The sequence below is a fragment of the Ciconia boyciana genome, chromosome 22 (genome assembly GCF_034638445.1).
Source record: "Ciconia boyciana chromosome 22, ASM3463844v1, whole genome shotgun sequence".
In the NCBI taxonomy this organism is placed as follows: Eukaryota; Metazoa; Chordata; class Aves; order Ciconiiformes; family Ciconiidae; genus Ciconia; species Ciconia boyciana.
Genome location: NC_132955.1, coordinates 4,444,408 through 4,466,638, shown reverse-complemented (window position 1 = coordinate 4,466,638; position 22,231 = coordinate 4,444,408). Strand labels below are relative to the sequence as shown.

Below are 22,231 nucleotides of genomic sequence, written 5' to 3'. Positions count from 1 at the left end.
GGGTTCAGAAGAGCCGAGGGGTACGGGAAGTCGGTGCCTTTATTGGGTGGAACGGCTCCCAGATCTTCTCCTCCCTGCACCCAAAATCAAACAGAAATGCACAAATGAAATGTATACCTCCCTGAACAATGTTAGCTGCAAATGGTACTAATTAGCGCTCCCCTAAATGGCAGTGATTAGTTTAGCAGCTGATAGAATATTTACTCTAGAATTTTTTCTTTTTAAAAAAAAATAAAACCCAACACAACACACACAAAATGCTATTTATTTATTTATTTTACAAATTCCTGCCGCTGGTTGTGCTGAAAATGTGACTCACGCAGCGGGAGCTGAAACTGGAGTGGCTCTTCTACTGAAAAAACAGATTAAAGCACAGGAAACAGCTTGCGAGAACAGGCAGGCGCTTCGAAAGCCATTTGCAACACCAAGTTAACAAATAACGCTGGGCTTGAAGTACGATAAATTAACAATTTTAAAATAATACAACTTCCCCCTGTCGCCTTGCAAGAGCGGTTTTTCCGTGATGCTCCGCCAGCTCTTCTCCACATCACCGCTTTTGCCAAACTGGTAGGTTCCAGTTCGGTCATAAATTGCTCGATGTCGGACGTGCGGTAAAGCGGAGGTGACGGGCGGCCCTCGGCTTTCCCTGCCCCGGTGTTTTGGAAGGCGAATCCTTCACAGAGCTCCAGGAACCTCCGCTCCCATCGCTAATCCGCGCCTGCCTCCCCTTGGACAGGCCTGGCCACTTCCTTTCCCAACAAATCTCTATTTTCCCCCTCTCTCCCCTGCTTGTTTGCTTTTCAGAAAGCTGATTCAGCCTTAAAGCCGAGCGGTTGCAACGCCCGGCAGCGGCATTCTGCATTCTGCCCCCGCCGCCTGGGAGAAAGGCGAATAAACTGCGATGCAATCGCTCCTTTGCAGCCAGGATGAGCCCTTTTTTATATTTTTTTTTGGCTTTTTTTCTTGGGCAGCCCGGCCTTAGAAAGGCAAGGGGGAACAATGGTTAACGGGGAGCTGCTGGGGTGCCGGGGGTTGTGTTTCACAGGCGATATCCATATTTGATCAGCCCCGAATGAGGGGGCGAGCGGGGCTGGGGGCTGGGCCCCCTTCCTGGGGGGTTTGCAGGGTCCCCACGGCGAGGGGGTGGGCAGGGATGGTGTGTTGGGGGTGCTGGGGTGCCCTTGCACCCTCCCTTGGGGGATGAGGGTGGTTTTGGGAGTGAGGTAGCTCCCGGCTGTGGAAGATGGAGACTGGAGAGGGGGTGAAGAACTGAGGGGGGGGTGCAGACACCCTGCCCGCACACCCTCGCTGGGGACACCCTGGGGAGGGGGGGACGGACAGGTCGACCCCCAGAGGCCCTGACCCCCCTTGTGCTTGCAGCCCCCCCCCCGCACCTGCCCTGACCCCCAGACCTGTCCACACCCCAAGGTTCCATTTGACCCCCCTTGTGCCTGCTGCCCCCCGGCCCTCCCACCCCCAGGCATCCTGACCCCACGGTCGCTCCTGACCCTCTGCTGCCCGCAGGCCTCTGTGCCCCCCAGGCCTGCCCCGACCCCAGGCCCTACTGACCCCCTTGTACCCGCTGCCCCCGCAACCCCGGCCCCTCCCTCCGCCCCTCACAGCAGGCCCCGCCCCCTAGGCCCCGCCCCCGCTGACCTGCCCCCGCCCCCCCGCGCTGACCTGCCCTCCCCGCCCCTCCCCGCCCTCTCGCCGCCGTGCAAATCTCGCGAGACGCCGCGCGCTTTCACTAGTGTGTGTGCACCAATCCGGCCGGGCCGGGCCGGGCCCAGCGCCGCGGGGAGGGGGCGAGCACCGGCCCCGGCACCTGCCCGCGCCCCGCCGCCCCCGGGAAGCGAAGGGGTCCCCGCAGCCCCGTGCCCCCCTCCCTCCACTCGCTCTCCCCACCTGCCCGGGCGCCGCCGCCCGTCGAGCCCTCCCTCGGGCCTTTGTCCTGCCGCGAGGCCTTGCGGCTGCCGCCGGCCTGCGCGCACCCCGGCTGCGCGAGGTTTCTTAGGCGAGGCCGGGGATCCGCGGCCTATCCATCCCTTCTCGCTCCCCCACACCCGCCCCGTCTCCTTCCCCGCCCCGGAGCCGGCGAGGGCGAGCCCCCACCTTCCACCCACCCACCCCCTCCCCGCTGCCGCCGCCCCCTCCCCTCCGCCCTTCTCCCCCGCGTGGAGCCCGGGTGCCCGCAGCGGCGGCGGCGCCTGGCTCACGAGAGGCCGCGGAGCCGCCCCTGGCCTCCCCCTCCCGCCCGTGCCGCCGCTGCCGCCGCCGCCGCCGCAGCAGGTTCCCTCCCTCCCTCCTCCTCCTCCTCCTCCTCCTGCTCCTGCCCCCGGCGGCGGCGGGATCCGAGCGGTGCCCGGGGAGCGCTCGGCCCGGGCAGGAGGGGAGAGGAGCGGCGGGGCGGCGGCAGGAGCAGCAGCGGCGGCAGCGCCAGGTGAGAGAGCCCGGGGGCGGCGGGGGAAGCGCGGGGACCCCCCTCGCCTCCCTCCCCGGCGCCGGGCCCGAGGCCGCCCTGGGGGCGGCGGGGCCGGGGGTGGGGGGGGAAGCCGGGCAGCGGACCCCGGGCCGCGGCGGAGGCGAGGGGCGGAGGCTGTTAAACGCTGCCCACCGCTGGCTGCGGCGGGGCCGGGCCGGGGTCACGGCGGAAGGGCCCGAGGCCTGTGCCCCGAGGCGGCGGGAGCGAGGCCTGGGCCGCGGGTGCCCGCCTCGCCGGGGCACGGCGCAGCGCAGGCCCCGCGGGCTCGCAGCGCGGCCCGGCCCGGCGGGCGGGGGGTAAGAGCGGGGCGAGGGGGCTCGGCCCAGCCCGGCCCGGGGGAGCGCGGAGGCCCCGGGCCGGCGGGGGAGGTGAAGGGGTGGGCACGGCCTGTGGATCCCCGGCCTGGGAGTTGAGGCGGTGCTGCCTGGGGTGCCGGGGAGGAGGAGGCAGGCCGAGGCGGTGCAGCAGCTGGCAGCGGGGCAAGGCTGCTCACTCACCGGCTTATTTTCAAACGCGTGCCTCTGTTTCCCGAGTGGGGAGGGAGGATGGGAGAGAGGTGCTGAAAATCACCCCGCAAAGGAGTCGGGGAGGGCAGGGAGGGAGTGCCATCCCCTGCTGGGAGGGGTGGCGGGGGGGTCCGGGGCAGTCCCCAGGCCCCGGGAGGGAGCTCGGCCCTGCGGTGGCGGGGAGGGGGGGAGGCTCGGGAACTTGTGGCAGTCCCTTCCCCAGGCCGGCATCCCGGCATGGGGATGCGATTCCCTCCCGGATGGTCACCCTGTGCCCCGTAATGGGGGAGAGACCTGGGAGTACTTTAACATCTCTGCCTTCATGGCTTGTCTGTCATTTTCCTCGGTGCACAGATTTCCTGTTTTGAAAACTAGGCTGATAGCTTTGTTGGGCTTTTAAAGCCCATAGTAGAAATAGGGTTCTCTAATAACCGCATTTAGTATCCCATTAGTTTTTGAGGCTTGTTACTGATTTGGGAGAGCAGTGGTAAATGCCCCCGGATGGATTCACTTTGCCCCCTGTAACTTAGATCTGCAGCGTTTGGAGGAAATGGCAGGGACAAAATGGACAGTTAATAAAAGGAACAATTGTACACTGCCTATTCTAGAGGGCACTTGCTGCCCTTCAAGAACTTTCCTCATTGCATATGCTCTTTATACAGCAAATCTTCTGTCTTTTTTTTTTCTACCTTAGTCCAGAAAATGAAACTGGAACAGACATTTCTGGAAATGAACTTGATTGGTGCAGTTGGGAAGATGTGATTCACAGTTATAATGAACATTGAAATTTGTCCCATTTTTTCGCAGTTCAGTATTCGAATTGTATATTTCCTGATTTTAAACTTGTTTATACAACTATGCTGTTTTGGTTTTTTTTAACCCTTCAAATAATGGCATCCGTTGTGTTGGATTGCCAAGAGGTACCCCAGGAACATCCAGTATATAGAAGCAGCTGTTACGCTAGAGGTATCTGATGCTTTACTCTATAAAGTAAAAGGTTTAAACAAGCGTTATTTTCTTCTTACAATCCCTTTCTGTGCTTGGAAGAACCAAAGCTGTTGTCAGTGAAATCTGGAGTTCAGGGAGATCTAGTATTTCCAGGATTGGCCAAAAATAAATTATGGGGTAAAGAATGTTGCTTTTTTTTCTCCTAGTCATGCAGCACGAATTAAAAGCTCTGAAGCTTTTAGTCATAACACTCTGGTCCCATGTTTTATTTTTTATAAGCATCCAGTGGGAGAATGTGACATAATTGGTTTCTTGGATTTAGAGATCTTGAAATGGCTGGTACAACAGATAGAAGAGGAAACTTTCCAGCAGGGTTGTTATTGCATGGTAATCTTGCATTTCTCTTGCAAGAAAATGCTTTCTGCATGGTTATGCTGCAGAACAGGCACTTTTGAGTCTCGTCAGCGGCACAGAATATTAAATCTCTCTCCTTTCCTTGCATTGCATAATCTGAATGTTGTTCTCCCATAGCAGCAGAAATGATGGAAGAATTGCATAGCCTGGACCCACGAAGGCAGGAACTACTGGAGGCCAGGTTCACAGGAGTTGGGGTTGCTAAGGTGAGCATAAGTACCTCTGGTAACAGGCACGACTGCTTATCCATCCTGCACTGCACTTTGTTTTTTTAATTTCTAAAGTGATAATTTTGCTTTGCTAGCAAAATGCTTTGTATCAATAGTTGTGTTTTGACCGCTAATTTACTTGAAGTATGTTTAAGAGGAATGAAAATGGGATCTCTATGAGCAGATGTTTTACTATACAGAAGATTTTGGGTTCTAATTAAGTTCTTAGGAGTTGCGCCATCTTAAGGCAGCTTGTACACCCCCCAAAAACCCATGACAACTTTGTCTTTGGAAGTGGGAATCTCATCTGTCTCTTCCTTTCTCCAAGTATGCATTTGAAAACTGAATTTGGCCACTTGTTAGATACAGTTTCAAGTTTACTGTGTTTGATACAACATGTAACCCGACTTAATATATTTAGGATTTTGTTCAGTTCTTTGTGGGTGCAGCGTGCTAAAATTGTGTACTCGGTCGCATAGAACACACACACAAAAAGTATTTGAAGGTAAGCTCTCCCATATTTGTGATCCACAACCTGCTAGTAAAATCCCATCTTTGTCCTCACGTGCAACTTCATAACTGTTCAGTAGCTGCCTTTCTTGAGTAAGGCACTTAAATAATAACATTGTGTGGTTGCTTGATATACTAGCATTAAGCTCTGAGTTCTCCAGATGTTGTTGGTAGTGTTAATTGATAGTCTCTCTGAGCAGTGAAATGGTGGCAGAACTCATCTTAAACTAGGTCAGTGATAAGGAGTTTACTTCTGAGGAAGATACTGAGTTTTGGACAACATCAAGGTAGATGGTAAAACAACATTATTGCTAGATAATTTTTCAGAAACTTCTTAGAGTTATTTAGGGAAGAAACTTTGTAGATGCTGTATTTCTTAGAAAAATTCAAAGCAAATCAGAACTTGAAAAAGGGTTTCGTTTGAGTTCATACTTTTCTTTCTGATCTGTACTTCAGTCAGGACTCAAACAAGGTTAAGTCTTGGAAGGGAGCGCAAGTAAAATGTTCAGCTGTAAGGTAGCGTAGTAAGGAAGATTAACACTAGAAGCTGTTAAGGGGTAACAATTTCAGTTACTGAAATAAGAGTGTGGGGTTTTTTGATCTTTTCCCCCCACTCTTTAAGACTTTTTTTTTTAATCTTAAGGCTTTTACTAGCATAAATGTTTATGCTATGTAATGTATTACGATCTTGCAAGACTTGTTTTATATAACATTACAACTTTTTATGTACTTTTTCATCTGTTTCTTACCTCTTCCCCCCATGTTTGTCACTTGAGCATCTTTAGCTGTACCAGTCTAGATAAAGCCAAACGACTTTCTAGAATAGCTAAGACTTAGAAGCATAGACACTATCGTTGTTTTAAAACAGTGCCAACATACTCAATGCTCACAAAGAATGTTAGGAATTATTCCTTTTAAAGGAATAACCTTTAAAAGATACTGGAAAGCAAGTCTTAATTATGTTTTCAATATGTTTGGAGCAGAAAGTACATGCCCTTTCTCTGTAGGCTGAATATTGAAAACTCATTTTTGTTTCTAAAGCATATCCAAGTAAAAAAGCCTCATTTCTTGGAGGCTTCACTTTGAGCAAAGCTCTTCTGTTACTGAGTTTTATTTTTACCTGTTGTTATGCAGTATAGTGTTTTACTTTGTATCAGTCAGTAAACTGTTAAAGTGCATTACACTTATTTCAAACCATATATATTTATTTACTTGCATACTCGCTAATTTGCAATAGATCAGCCAACCATTGATATGAATTAGCATGACTCTACTATGTTGCAGCAAATCTTGGTTGCAATATTAATCTCAGATACTACATTCCCTCCCAGGTTGGTGCTTCAAATTCCCTCCCTACCCCCCCAAGTCTCCGTCCGTCATGCTCCGCACTGGCATTGGTAGGTCATTGTCTTAAAGGGAATATATTGGGAAAGCTGTGATACAATTTGTATGATTCAACTAAGATTTTTTAGCTCTCTCCAATTAAATGTTGAAGGAAGGCTACGTAGGGTAAGTTAGTGCCATCTAGTGGGACTGGGACTGGCACATCCTCCTGGGATAGAAGGTATTCTGTTGCTGTTTATTGCATAAAAGGAAGAAATGTCATCTTAGATGCTCTCCTATTGGGTGAAGGCAGCAGGCAGTTGTAACTGAGCTTCCTGCCTTCCACTGACTTAGTGTATCACTTAGTGTGTTTGGTTAGGTTTTTTTAATGTTTAAAAATACAGGGTATTTTTGGACCGGTGTAAAACTGACGTACTAGTTTACATCCTTAATACAACTGCAGCTTTAAAGCCCACTTTCCCTGCATGTTTGCAAGTAAAGAACAACTATACATGTTTCTGAGAATGAATAAAACTGCGCTGATCTAGAATAAATTTTTAGGCTTGAAACTAGAAAAAAAGCTTCTAGCCATCAGAGTCATGGGATTCTGGAAGAGCTTTCCAGTAACAGTAGTAGAGGACAGAAATCCTAAACTGTTTTGGAAACAGCTGTGTGCTGTCACCTCCTGTGGTAGCTGAAGGCACAACCCAATGACCCAGGTCATTTGCAGTCCCAAATGCCTCAAAATTCTGTTGCAAGTATGTGATGAATTATCTCACTTAGTAGCTGGAGAATATATTTCTCTGGAAGCTTGGAGTTAATACGTGGAATCAAATCTATGAGCAAGGAATGTTTCCAGGCAACTGTTATACTCATGTGGTTCATCCAGGTCACTAGATAGCTTCAAAAAGCCAGTGGTGCTTTAGATGTCTATTCTTGCCGTACAGTAAAGTGCCATTCTTCCACAAATTCACAAAGCAATTCCTTGAATTAACACATGACTATCTGACACCTACCAGTATTCTTGCTTATTTAGCTCCTGTTTATGTTTACTTATTAGGGGAAATCTAAGCATATTCACTTGAGGCATTATTCTGACTAGTCATCTCAGACATCTTCCTTGGGTCAGTAGGAACAGGAAACAAAACGTAGTTTGTTTCTCTAGATAACATTGTTTAATTTGGTCTGTTCTCATCTTCTGCCTCCCTTCCCCCTGTCTGGGCGCTGCCTTTAGGATATCAGGTGGGTTAACCCCAAAGGATTTGTGTAATTTCCAGAGACTTTTCCCGGATAAGAATTGGAGTAGGTAATTGTGATGGGTGAATCTGTATTTGCACACGGCTTGTCTGAGGCTTAACCAGGGTGGATCATCACAGCATCACGCATGTCGTCTTCAAGTTTGGTCTTTAAAAGATCTTCAAACTAAGTTGTGTGCGCCACTTTACCACAGCTAAACTAAAAAGGCTGAAGTATTTCTAGAGAGAGTAACCTTCTCTGTTGTGCTGTAGGAATCTTGTAGATCCAGATGACTGTGCTAGAATTGAAGAAGTATTGTTCTTGGTGGTAGCTGCTGCTCCCTTTTCTCCCTCTTTGAGGTATCTTAAAGAGGGAAATGAAAATAACCTGAAGAGTGTCACTTATGTTGCAGAACATCTGCCTCCAAAAAGAGAATTGGTCATAAAAAAGAACAATATTTACTTTATTATTTTGGTTTTTACCCTTTCTCTGTCACTCTAGCAGTCTTGATCAGTTCAGTAACTACCAATTGTGTGGTCTACTTAGCAGCATTTTTAGCAGCAAAGTTACGAGGTTGAGAATTAATGTAGGAGAATAATCATGTCTTCCTTGGAGGGAAGCAGTGCTGCCTAGTGATGGTCCTTACAGGTGTCACATGCTACCAGATCTAGTTAATAAGAGTTTTGAAACTTAGAATCAAATTTATCAGCTACCACAGACAGTGTCAGGACTTTACGCCAGATACTTGAAAATTGTTTGGATGTTTCCATGTGCAACGTTACTTATTTCAAATGTGTTGTCTGGCTACTAGAGCCCAGAAATGGTTGTCAGATATCAGTTCTATTTCTGCCCCTGAACTGAAGGTTAGGGTAAGTTGCATGACCCTTCTGTCCAGTTTACCATCATTAAAATAAAAATACCTTTTTTTTTTCATCCTGAGAGAACTCTTGAGGCATAATGGAAGCCAAAAAATCCTGTTGCAAATCTCCTTACCCATCAGATATAGTGGAGGTTACCTGTGAATATCTGATAGTAGATTAACTTCTCATAGCAAAAAGACATACGTGATTCAGGGGTTTCATTATTGGCTATAATACTGAGCTTTTCTAAAAGCATAATTCAGAAGCAGGCTGTAATTCTCATATTTATGTGATTCTTGAAATAAGGTAAGAATATGTTAATTAAACCTGGCTTATACAGTAGCACTGGACCAGAGTAACTGGAAAACCATTCAACCATTTTACTTTGGCATAAGCCTGTGCAGAGTCAGCACTAACTTTTAGTGGAACTAAGGAGTGACGTTTTCCCTTTGAAATCTCTTGATTTGCTACAGAATTCGGAAGAATTCGGGTTACCTTGCCTTTAGGCAGTGAAGCACATCTCCGCCATTGAGTTAGCAAGAGAATTTTGCAATGCATGTTGCTGTAAGTCCACATTGGAGGCTCTGGCTAGGCAGCTTGAATTCCTAGAGCTCTCTTTCAATACGAGGAGTCGGAGAGCACAAAATGGAGACTGCCCAACAGAAGAGTTGCGGGAAGGCCTGAGGGATCATTTTTGGGAGCTTGGAGAGGCTGAGGACATGCACGAGTTATGCAAGGCAGTAGATAGGCTTGAAGAGGAGATAGGTAAGGGCAGTCTGAGTCAGGCTAGCTTTGTTACGGAAGATCCTATGGGAGCTTTTATCAGGCTAAGTTGTTTCTATTGAAACTTCAGCCATTGTGCCTCATTTGTGGCCTTTCCAGGGCTCTTGCAAAGGGAGAAATGACTAACCAGCCCGTGTGAGTGGACAGATTTTAAATTCTTGCCTTTGAGTAGGAGTCTTGAAAGCGCGCCTGCTACTGTTGCATCCACTTCTCAACATGGAGGTTTTGTTGTGCATAGGTAGGTCACGGACTTAGAAGCAGCAGTTGATAGGTGAATCACAAGGGAAAAGAGCATGCCAGCTTATCTCAGAAAGAAATTCCTTGTGGAGGAGGAAGTGTGTGCTGTTCTTGTGCTTGTCATTTGGGTAAACACTATAGAAACTATTAGCTTATTTCAGATGACCCACGTATTTTGAATTTTTGCTGAGCCCCATCACCGGTTCTCTTGACAGGGTACAGTGGATGAGTGGGCTGTAAGTGATACCAGAGAAGTGCAGTATTATCCCAAAGTAGTCTATGCTAGAAAAGCCAGATGCCAGTGCAGATGACTTCTTCAGGAACAAAATTTATAAGCCCTTCCTGTGTAAACTATTGCATGTTTATTATTCCCTGCTACTACCTCCCCAGCAATATTCTGATGTTAGTATTCTTTGCCATTGCTTCTTGTTTTTTTCCAAAATTCAGGTTTGTTCCTTTAATTCCTTTTGTGTCATGACTACTTATAATGGTATGCTAAATTAAGTACTGAACATTTATCCAATGTCAGTTGCTGAGTTAAATATAAACAGTCAGGAATGATAAAACATAAATTTGAAGGTTCTTTTATACACACACTCACTGACTGTTAGTTGAGGGGGAGATGCTCAGATGGATAGTTTTTCATATCCATTGTCTAAGCCTGTTGCTGTAAGCAGTTGATAACGTGAGGTTATGTGTGAAACTAGATATCTAGCTGGTTGATCAGGAAAACTTGCTTTTTCTTTCTCTTGCATAACTACGTGAGAAGAGGTGCAGCAGAGGACTAGGCCATGTTCCTTAAACATCCTAGGTATTGCATCTTTATTGCTTCAAGTACAGCACGTTCTAATGAACAATTTGTGTTTCCATAGCCGGAATACCTCAAAACAAGACTTTTTTACCAAGTTTGACATGAACAAGATGCTGCAGCTCCTTGCCTGTAAGATAGGCCTAATCCTCTGCTGTAATAGAAGTGTCAGTAGAAGGCCCTCTAGAAGATCATCAAGGGAGAGGAAAGCTCATGCAGTGGAAATGGGTCAAAATTTGCCTACAAAAAATTAATTTTGTATTTGTTCACAGTATCAATACACATGACGGTGAACTTGCTGGGTACGTAGAGACATCTGACAAGCTGTTCTTTTCTGGTTCCAAACTAAGTAGTTAGTTCCTTTTCACTCTTTCTACTACTGCATTGAGTTCATTTTTACGATTTTGTCAGTGTAGTTTCTAGAGGAAGTTCTAAAGTAAAGGGCAAATGGGTATTTTGCTCTTCAAGAATCTGTGATCAGAACTGAACTGCTCTTCCGTTGATGCAAAAAATGGGTTTGATTCCAACTGCTAGAGCTATAAATTTCCCACACCAAATAGTCGGTACAGGTAGTTGTGGTACTGGAAGTAAGAAAAACATTGTGGATTTTGTATGAGGTGTTTTTCCAGCTGCTTGCATTCCAGAACTTTACATTTGGATGCAAACTGAGTGGATTTTTTTGTACTGGAGAGGATAAACTTGTATTTCTGAAAAAAATCTTAGGATCATAGACGGCCTCATCAGTTTATTTCTCCAGGTTACCCTGGAATACAGGTCATTACTGAAACATTGGCCCTTCGTAAGCTGCTGACGTACCCTTTCAACCACAGTGTTCCTGAAAAGCTCAAATGTGGCATTTTGGGAGCAGCTGTTCCTGTCATTTGCTATCCATGTGCAAAATGGAGGCAGCGAGATTTAAGCAAATGTGCAAACAACTTTCACTTTCATCTTTATCATGTCAGAACCCCAGCCTGTCCATCTGAGACCAGCAAATGCTAATTTGTTGAGATGCTCCTGCACCTAATAAAGCTTTTTCACGCTTGCACAGAAGGTTGATGTCTTGGACGTGCTGCTGGGGTTTGAGTTCACGAGAGGAAGTGAAGGATTTTAGAGGACAGCATTTGTGCAGTTTATAAACAAGCTTTTTTACATGGGTGAAAAGATTAACTTTCTGTTGCCACTTGCCATAAGATACTACATTTTTCTTTTTATCAATGAGGCCTTCATGTGGATGTAGCTAAGGTTAGTGTTGGCACTTCTGTTAAGTCCTGTTGGCCAAGGAATAAATCCCTGGAATAACCAAGAGTTGTACCTGTAAGATTTGTGAGCCATTACGTTGCGTGGTGGGGAGCTTGCTGCTTTGTTTAAAAAGCAACTGTTGCTGAAGAGATGGGGTAAAATATCTTTCTGGTCTTGAGCTATTTGTGTGATGAGTTGAAGGGGTAATGGTATGGCTTAAAGAGCAAAAATTTGCAATTTTTCTTAAAGTAATTTGCTTTTAAAAGGGAATCCTAAATGTGTAGCTTCTTGAGCTATTCAAGTGTTGTTGTGTTGGGTTTTTTTTGTTGAAGCAACTAAGCATGTCCTTTTAGGAGAAACAAATCTAGTAGTTAACATTCACAGTGTAATACAGAAGGTAAACAGAACTTCTATTTTCTGTGGATGCCTGCTTGGAAATTGGGGTTAGTAATAGCTAAGTTGTGTCACAAGTTTAATTTGATGGTGGTGTTTGTCTTATAGATGGGGAAGGGAGAACTGCTCTCCTCAAAAATAATCTACTGTGGGCTTTCTCTGTGGTGTTAAGGCTTCTCCCCCACCCCTCCCATAAGTCTTCTCCTCAAGTATGTAATGAGAAGTGGCTTTGCCTTGAGGAAAGATTGATTGGTGGGAAGTGGTTACTGCAAAAATAAGAATGCTAAAATAGAATGAATCTTTGGGAAAAGATGCTCACAGGTTATTAATGGAGAGGTGGCTTTATCATGTCATTCTTCCTGTTAATACATTCCATCAGTAATTGTGAATCTTGTTTTTATATCTTTGTCAAATTCGTCTAGATTTCTTAAGTTAGATCTGTGGGAGGATACTTTTGTGTCAGAGCACTAGGCTAAAACACAGTGACTTTGCATGATTCACTTCTCTTTCCTTTTAAAACCAGTTTTGATCTAGATTTTAGAAAGTAATTTTCAAAAATGCTTGGATACATAAAAATGCAGATGTGTATCCAGTAGAGCCCGCAAAGATGCGGGCAGACTCTTGTAGGTACCTGGATACTATTTTGGTAAATCTATTTCAGTCTATCCAGTCTCTTGAATTTGTGCTTTAGCCTGGTAGGAGCAACTGCTCTGTTGGCAAGTCAGCCATGGGTCCCTAAAAGGGCCTAGTGGGAGAGATTGTCCTATGGGTGCCAGTTGTACTGCTGTCAACACAACTTTCACTTGTTCACTTCCTTAGTGTTAAAAAAGGCATAAAAAATATTCATTTAAAGAAAAATCAGTGGTACTGCCAGCATCTGGTAACAGTAATAGCTGCCTTGCCAGATGGAAGATGCCTCTAAATTCTTAGCCCAGGGTCAAGCAGATGCTTGCCTGAAGAGCTGAGCTTGGAACTACTGCTACTCAACAAATCAGAAGTTTTGTTTCTCAAGCCGGTTGTCTTAGACTTTTATGAATACTGCCTTAGCTGTTTTGTGGATGTGATTAAATAGGGCAGTTGGGATATAAATTGATGCAGAAATATCATTGCAAAGGCTTGGATCACTATACTGAGAAAAGACTGTCCGTCTGGCAGTCCAACTTCGGTCTTGCTCCAAACGACTTCTGAAGTTTTTTAGTGCCCCATCATGTGTCTAGGTATTTGACCCGTGTTGCTGCTGTATCCATGTGACTTAGAGCAGCGTAGTTAGCCTAGAGATGCAATGTTTGATAGGACGTATCTGCCTTGTATGGAAGTGGTTTCTAACAGTCTTTGCTTGTTTTTCACTAGGGTCCATTAAATAGTGAGTCTTCCAACCAGAGCTTGTGCAGCGTGGGTTCTCTGAGTGATAAAGAATTGGAGGTAAGCAGGCACAAATCCTCATGGTAATCGGGTTTAAGGTGGACATGACTGAACGCAAAACATAGAGGGAATTGTGTGAGAGTGAGTGACAGTGTTCTTTGTTTGGGGTGTGAAAGGGACTAGTGGAAGTATTTAGTCTGGATCTTAACCCTACAGTCTTTGGACCATGCTATGAAACAGTCTTCCTTGAAGCTTCCCACCGTAGCAGGCAGATTTTACCCAACCCCAAAACCACAGCATTCATAAAGCTCAGCTTATGACATTGTTTTCAGCTGCATTGTGATTTGTTTGCTGGTTTTGGATACGGTTTTGGCCAAATAAAAAGCCAGAAAGCATTAATGGAAAAGTTTGCCTTACCTATCAAATATGTGAATTTGCAGAAGTCTGTACAAAGCACAGCATTTTTATGAATAGCTCTGTGGAAGTGTGGGGAGATGAAAATTGATGCTTTGTCCCTGTTTAATCTCACTGCTTTAGAATTAACTATTTCAAAACACTTGCTAAAGCAGCAAAATTAATTGTAGAGTTACATATTTACTTTAAAATTCCATGTTAATAAAGCCAAATCTCAAATTTAAATGCATTTTCTTATGCATTTAAAGAACTTCCCACACAGTTATCAGGTAAGTTTTGGATCCTATTTCCCTCTATTATATGGCAGTACTGATACGAGGTGTCTGGTGAAGCTAAGTCTTTCGAGAACACAATATCTTAAACTTCATACAAGTAAGTATAGTTAATAGTGGAAAACTGAGTATTCATTCTTATTTTACTTGGGTTTTTTAATGAAATTCTGTGGAGTGATTTAAATTGACCAAGCTGACATAATCAAATCTACCATTCCTTGCTTTTTCAGTCTGTAACAGATAATGTTGTGTGTAGTTTTTGTTATGTAAGTACTTGAATGGAAAAACAACTTAAACTGAATCTCATTAATATGCTTACAGTTCCATGGAGGCTGTAATGGAGCCTGTGGTGTTACAGTCACGCCAACGCTGTTCTTGAGTTGCTCTTCACTGCGCAGTGAGGAGGCTAAGTCATTGACTTTTACACATACCGGAGCTGGTACAGCAAGTGTCTAGATAGTTATGGAGTTTTCATTCCCTCCATTCTAAAAAGTACTTTGCAGACACAATAGCCACCTTTGACTTAACAACCCTTCCATCCTCTTGCCAAAACAACAACGTCGGTGACTGCCCAGCTGGTAACATGGGACTGTAGATGTCCAGCATCCACTGGGGACACAGCCAGGTTTAGATTCTGGCTGTGTCAGCTTTATCCTTTTTATCCTATTAAAGGAGGTAGATTGATTTCTGTGCTTACTGTGTGCAAGTCTTTTGGCAGAGATCTTTAAACAGGGTACTTTGGACTTTGGTTTCCAAAGAGCATGAAACTTAGGTTTACCACAAACTTTCTGGCCATGGCTTTCCCTCCCCCAGAGTTGTGTTTTGTACGCTGTGGTTTTTTTCCTGCCCCCAGGCTATAGTTTAGTGGTGGCTGCAGTGATTGTAAAGCATATAGCTCGGAAATTATTTGGGACCCTTTTGGATAAGAGATATTTTTTAAATGATGTTGATGATGGATATGACAAGGTATCTTTCCTTCCAGCAGCCTCAGTAAGTTGCTTCTAGCACAGTGCTTCCTAATGTTTTCAGCAGGTTTGGCCACGTAAGAGACCCTGGTGATGGGGGAAGCGCCATGCCAGGGTCTCCTCCACTCTCACGTGTCTAGGCTGGCTAGCCTTGTGCAGACAGATAGGCATGACACTTTTGGAGCCTTCAAGCCTCCCACCTGTGCTCTGTATTGTGCCTGTGCATAAATATATTGCTGTCCGCTGATAAGCTGCCCCTCAGGTCTCTGGTTGCTCACAGAAATGGCAGATGCAACTCACCCTTGACTTTAATGAGAGATAGGTCCAGATGAATTGCTGCATCTGTGGCAGCTTTCTCCTGGCTGCCATCTTGGGGAGCTCTGCCTTGTTTTGTGTAAGGTTGCAGTTGTGCACCAGTAGACGGGATAGTTCTTGTAGCCATCCGCAAAGAGCTTTGCGAAGAAGCATTAGCTGCAGGCAAGATGAATTGTCCTGGTAGACTGTGAGTAGCCGCTGGACTGCAAATTTGGATGTCTGTACTCAAACCTCTTATCGTTACTCCTCTTGTACCAGTACTGTGATCACTGTGAAATGGTTTATATAGGTTTTTATAAGTGTTTGAACTTGTTCTGCTAACCATGTGAGGTAACTGGGCAGTAGAGCCTGGCTTGCTGCAGCTGAAATTAAAAAAAAAAAAAAAAAAGAACCTCATTCCTAACCGTGTTCTCTCCCTTCTGTAGCACATGTATCAGACGGTAGTAGCTCTTTGGGAGCAGTTGTTTCTTTAAGTACCAGCAGTAGAAACAAATGCACCAGAGAAGTGAAATGGCCACTGGGGATATGGAGCAGGTTATTGTGGTTTTGGTATTTTCTTTAAATCTTGGAATAACTGCAGAAATGTTAATTTTGAAGTATTGTTTAACAGACTCCTGAGAAAAAACAGAATGACCAGCGGAATAGAAAACGGAAAGCAGAGGCGTATGAGACCAGTCAAGGTAATTCATTCTCCTGACCCTGCTGCAGGATTTCTGAACGGTTGGTAATTTGTGCACGTTTTGCACAGTCAGTGTCCTAGGAAACTAATGGTTCTTCTCAAGGGTGTGTCAGGCAGCTTGTTATAAACTCCTCCATGATGGTGTAGTTCTCTTCTGGGAGCCTTGTTATCCTCATTGGCAGGAAAATACTCATCTTCAGCTTATTTGCACAAACTATTGCATTTTTATGGGACAGACTGCCCAAAGGCTTAATATGGCTTCTCTGAAGTGTTGTTTTGGTTCTGCGTCACTACATATACAGCAGCCAGACTTCAAAATACAGGCTGTACTCTCTTCCTTGCTTTTTGAGACGTATGCCTGCCTTGTTAGAGTAAGTTCTCACCACAACAAATAGAGAACAAACTGTCCTCAAGTATAAAGCAGGCAGTGCTGTCCTGGAGTACTAAGAAAAACCCAGTGTGTTCAAGTCCAAGTTCAGATTTTCTAGCAAATGGGCATGGGGCAGATTTCTATTTCTTGTTACTTTCTTGTTGAAGAATAAAAGGATTGTGTTGACAGAACTGCTTTGATAATATTATAATAAGAGAAAAGGGCTAAGTTTTAATGAGCTGGTATTAAGCCACCACTAATTATCTCTCTCACTCTTATAGGAATGCTTGTGAGAGATCTAATATGCAGTAATTTACCTGAAGGTGGAGGAGTAAAAGTACCTTTTGCTCTGTCCTTATCTTGAAGGAAATTTTGGAGAACCTGTGCAACATTCAATGATGTTTAGTGTTTTCGAAGCACTCTAGCAAGTGCAAATGCTGTTTGATTGGATTTGACATGTTTGGAATTAAGAGTTAATTGAATTGTCAACTGTAAACCCTCCCAACAACAGCAGGAGAGCTGTAACCCTGGGGCAGTCTTTTGTTGTGCAGAAGCTTTTGTTGTGATAGGTGTTGCACCTTTCTACAGGGAAAGGAGTGTCAAAATATAGGAGTAGTTTTTAAGAATGGCATCATAACTTCTGTTCTTAAAAATATCAACTCTTATTTTCATCTTTTGTTTTCCTTTTTAGGAAAAGGCACTCCTAGAGGACATAAAATTAGTGATTATTTTGAGGTAAGCATGTCTACATTGTCTGAGAAATCTGCTTGAATTCACAATATGCAAAATCTGTAGATGGAAGTCTGTAATGTGACTTCTGTTACTGATCCATCGTTGGAGTCATTGATTGACGATGTTAACCTGATATGCTGAAATCTGATTAGGTAGAGGATATGAGATTTTTGGAAGTTGGTTTTTAAATTAACATTTATTTGAACAGTTGATAAAGGAATTTTTTAAAAGAGCAGCCACGTAAGTATAGGTTCAAGGTTGATTTCCATTGGAACCTGGATCTCAGATGAAGATATCTCTGAGTATGCAAACCTGTTTTGATACAGGTCCAGTGCTGCAAAAGAACTTACCTGCAGAGTCCCGTTGATTTGAGTAGGGAGTTGTTTACAGGGTTCCCTCTTTAGAAAAGCTTGCCATGGGAGGTTGGCACCACATGGGAGACAGAGACCCCTCCCCAAAACAGTGATGGACATTCTGAAAATCAATATTCTTTTTTTATTGCATAGTTTCTGAAGTTTTTCTAGGTATGCACAATCCAGAGCTCTAGCTTTTCTCTTAAGGTTGTTCTTGATTTTGCTGAGTAACTTGGAGTCAGAAATTAAGTCCTTGTTAGTACTTGCTTCTTTTCCTGGCTAAAGTTTTTTATAAATGTGGTACGCTGTGTGGTGCAGGAGCGTACAAATTTCTGTACCAATTAGACCAGTTGCCCAGCTGCTTACATATCCTGTCTTTAACGGTGACTGCAGAGATGGTTCAGTGGAGGTGTAAATTTCTTACACTTCTGTGGAGCACAGTTAGACATGTCTCCTCACAGGGAATGGGCTTTCTAATTCTATACAATAAATAATTGATCTATATCCAAGTGTGCAGGTTTATATCTTTTTGTGTTAAAAAGAAAAATGTACTCGGTGCAAATGTGAATGTTTGTCTGAAGTACTTACTTTTGCTGTTATTTTTGAAAACAGTGCCTGAAACGTTAAGGTTTTCCTCTTAGCTTATATTTGGTTTGTTTAAATGAGTTCCTAGAGCCTATAAGGCTTCATTTTTAAGATTAATGTGTTTCTTCTGTCCCTGTTAAATTTGCTTAAATATAGTATCTCTGTGGAATTACTGATGATCAAATCTGTTGCTTTGGCCAGTTTGCTGGGGGAAGCGGCCCAGGAACCAGTCCCGGTAGAAGCGTGCCGCCTGTCGCCAGATCATCACCGCAGCATTCCTTATCCAACCCCTTGCCAGTAAGTGTTCTCCCTGGGGACAGAGCTGGTGGCATGGCATTGATTAGGTTGGTGGCCGTGCTTTAGACAGGTAATAAAAGGTTGTGAAGAAGAAAGGAGGGTCTCTTGGTGAGTGATTTGGCTTATTCTCTGTTCAGTTCTTTTTTTTAAATTGGAAACTGGGTTCTGGCAGCAAAGCCAGATGTCTAGGACCCTGTAACAGGGGCTAGTCCAGTTGTAACTGATATGAATATCTGAGCTTAAAGCATGCAAGATGAATGTTTTTAGCATGCTGTGTGGTTACAGATAGATCACTGTCCTTAATAAAAGGTGGAACTGACATATTATTTATCTTATATTGCATTGTAGCTCATGAACTTCTCCATCGAGCTAGGAGTATGTTCTGTGTTTGTATAGCACTAGTACAATGATATTGTGATCTTGATTGGACCCTTCGGGTATCCTGAAAAACGTGCATACCATAATGATATTGGGAAGGTCTTTTACTTCTGTTTATGTGCATGTGACTTGTAAGGAGCATTAGCAAAAGCTTGCAAAGAAATATGTATACATGCACATTTGTTGCTATTTTTTTGTTACATAATTCCATTTTGCTGTCACAGCATTTTTGCAAAATCTGAAAGTGAAGAAACAACCAGTATTTTTAAGCCATTTTAGCTCAGAGCAGCTAAAGAAATTTCTTTCAACTAGCAAAGCAATATTCAGAGGCTTTGGTGTCTGATCTCTAGTTTTGAACATTGCCTGGGCCCTCTTTAAAGATCTTCAGCATTTGTTGAGTGTCACAAAAGTACGGAGCGTTGTGGGAAAGGTTAGTATTCCGAAAACCAAATGCAAAGTCTTTACTGATTACATTATTCTGCAGAGACCTTTGCACAGTTCATGAATGTGTACTGAACTAAATCCCAACACGGAATGCTCTGCTCAGAATTCAATATATGTTGCTAGATTTTGGAAGCTTTGTAATGCTGCTTTAAGGGAGAGCTTCAGATATGCTTCTAGATATTTTTTATGTTTATAAAAATTAAAATATGTCTTGTTAATTGAGTGGCCCTTCCTCCTATCTTATATTAATTTGCTAATACACCTCTTTAAAGAGAAGTTAATGAAAGAAATACCATCTCTGAATGTTGCAGATGCGTGAGGTATTAGGGACAGTTCTTTATTCCAGCAGATGAGATACCTTACAGGTGTTTATAATGGGACAAGTTGATTCTTCCTTTGGTTTTCTTCTTCTACACTTGTATGTACTGCTTAGGTAAAAGTCTGAACAGAGTATTTCTCATGTGGTGAAGACTGATGTTACAATTAGTTTCAGCTAGGCCAGTTTGTCTCTCTCCTTACGCAGGTGCTCCTTGTGTTTCTTATCTTCTGTTCTTTACTCTTGCAGCTAAACCTATAATGTTTGCTTATTCATAACAAACTATTATGTGCATTTTTAAGATCTGTCCTCTTCTTATAAACTGAATATCAGTGGTTTGAGCTAAGCCCCCAAAAATGGGGGGATGAGTGAAAATTGGAGAAGATTGAGTATCTTACCCATTACAGAGGTCAGTATGGTCTAGGAAGAGAGCAGAGTGTTAAAATGTCTTTCACAATGAGACAAACCTCCTCCAAACCATGTAAGTTGATCTATATTGTACTGGAAATTTTCTGCAATCAGAACTTGGGGAGGAATTGTAATGGCTTCAGGACGTTACTTCTTGTCTTCAGATCTCTTGACTGCTTTGAATTGCCTTGCTTCTCCTTTGATCAGAAGAATGATCTGCAGGTCTTCAGACTCTTGCAAGGTCGCTCTCGTATACAAGCATTCTTTTGGGGAAGAAAACACACTCTTGACATTTGTAATGTTAGCCAGAAAATATGCTTCAGGTTGCAATTTAGGTTTTTAAGAAAACTGAAGCCTGACCTGACTGTTTACTTTCTATGTGGTGTGTGCCCGGCCCAGAGTTACAGCTTGGAAGGACTTAGATGATTATAACCCAGACTGCCAAGTTTTAGCAGTGATGGGCTGGCTTTTAAAGCAAGGGCAATATGATTCTGAGTGCTGTAATCAGTGTAGCTCAGATGATTCTTACTCTTATTGAACCCAATTCCTGTATCGCAGTTGAAAAATGAGTCTACTGCAGGAGAAAGGAGCTGGCCTTTAAGAGATGCAATGCATCTCTTGAAGATTTTGGAAATGCGTTAGTACTTTGCTTATCATGCAGGAGATTGGTCCCAGCTATAATGACAGAAATGAGGATACTGTGAAGTCTGGGTCCTAGACATGGTTAGGCTGCTGACATTTAGCAATGCTGACTCAGTTTACTTCACCAGAATAACAAATGTATCATGACAGTGGCTGTTTTAAAATGAGTCTTTAAAAACCATGAAGTAGTATAATTTTGAATGCATTGACCAAAGTCGCAATGCACTAAGATTTTTGCATCTACAACCTATTTTGCCCCACTGGCTCTGAAACACATGTATTTGCAAAGGAAGGGGGGGTGTTAACTGACAAGGAATTCTGTCCTGTGTGTTCATTTGTTACTTTTTTTTATTATTGTTAACTTCATCTACTTTTTGATGTCTGGCATTGGCACAGTCACTCCAGGAGTCCTGTTTGAGTTATCAGATCCTCACCATGCTGCCTGCTCATTCCTGAGCTGCTGCTTCGCTGACAACAGTTTTGGCAGAGTCAGAGAATCGCTTTAAAAAAAAAAAAAAAGTTCATTGTATTTTTTTTGACTGTGTTACAGCGGCGAGTGGAGCAGCCGCTGTATGGGGTAGACGGCAGCACAGCAAAGGAACCGCAGGAGGAACACTCTGCTCTGCCAACGCTGATGTCGGTGATGCTGGCGAAACAGCGGCTAGAGAATGAGCAGCTGGCACAGAGGGGAGGTGGCCTCTGTTTTACTTTTGTCTCGGTGAGCAGCTCTAAAAAGATTTGAATCCCAAGGGATGTTTCTAGTTAAGGGATGGGGAATTTGAAGTTTTTCTGCTCAAAGACAGTGGTTCAGGTGCAGCCTGGTTTATTGATGACCAAGTCTACCATCTTCTGGTAAGTTCATCTTCCTTGTGAAGAGTTCTAGGTCCCAGGCTTTGCTTGTTTCATAAAACGACGTGAGTTTTAAGTTAATGACTCAAAATCTTACGTAGCTCAAAATAATAGCATCTGAGAGGCTAATCTGATAGATGCAAAAAAGCAAAAGAATAAAGTATAGTCTTGCTGTGAGAAGTGTTTGTTTTGGCCTCACTTAATCTCAGCTGACATGAATTATATTAGGCTTTTAAAAGCTTTGTCTTTTAGCAGGTTGGGCCAGGCTTCTTGAAAGAAACTGACTCTCTTGTTTTAATGAACTAAATCTTTAGAGCATTCTTAAACCTTAATGTGAAAATATGGTACCCAGGCCAGGCTGCACCTCCCGTGTAAAGATAAGTGTATCTGCATGGGCACTAGTGATCATGCTGAGGAGCATATAACAATACACTAACTTTCTTTTGCAGGCCCAGCAAGGCAGCCCATCTTCTACCGGATCAGGGAACACTGAGCATTCCTGCACTTCCCAAAAACAGATTTCCATCCAGCACAAACAGTCACAGGTATAGCACACTAGATGATAAATCTCTTGGATGTGAGATTGAAGCTTGATGCAGCTTGTCTTCCACACCAGAGGATGCCACCTGTAGTAGGCGTAATGTTTCCAGTGAAAAGAGCCAGTAGTCCCAACTCAGTTTGTAACTACTGATTGAAGTGAAACACTCTGAACTTTGTTCCTTATCCTGTAAAGGATGCTTTTCAGTTGCTGCTACTGGAGTTTGCCTAATCTGTTACTGAGGCTTTTCTGTGTCAATACTGTGGGCAGTTCTTCAGCTGTGTGCAAATGTGCTCAGGAGAGGAACACCTTAGCTCTGTCTGTTTTAATTCTGTTGTATCCTGAATGTTCTTCGTCCCTTTGT

At 44.0% G+C, this 22,231-nt stretch overlaps 1 protein-coding gene across 9 annotated transcripts in view; it reads left to right on the top strand.

The window, feature by feature from the left end:
* Window positions 1–409: 409 nt before the first annotated feature.
* TLK2 (tousled like kinase 2) overlaps window positions 410–22,231 on the top strand; it is a 46,013-nt gene continuing 24,191 nt past the window's right edge. The window contains exons 1-9 of one of the 9 annotated variants that reach the window (XM_072886156.1): window positions 410–567; window positions 4,468–4,556; window positions 6,401–6,466; window positions 13,299–13,370; window positions 15,887–15,956; window positions 17,017–17,060; window positions 18,197–18,292; window positions 21,031–21,198; window positions 21,779–21,874. In XM_072886156.1, the coding sequence (XP_072742257.1) occupies window positions 4,476–4,556; window positions 6,401–6,466; window positions 13,299–13,370; window positions 15,887–15,956; window positions 17,017–17,060; window positions 18,197–18,292; window positions 21,031–21,198; window positions 21,779–21,874 (693 nt within the window). In that variant the 5' untranslated portion in view covers window positions 410–567; window positions 4,468–4,475. Of the gene's footprint in view, window positions 568–1,788; window positions 2,441–2,626; window positions 2,779–4,467; window positions 4,557–6,400; window positions 6,467–13,298; window positions 13,371–15,886; window positions 15,957–17,016; window positions 17,061–18,196; window positions 18,293–21,030; window positions 21,199–21,778; window positions 21,875–22,231 lie in introns of those variants that run through there. The other 8 variants (XM_072886153.1, XM_072886152.1, XM_072886161.1 and 5 more) reach the window with 8 other exon arrangements.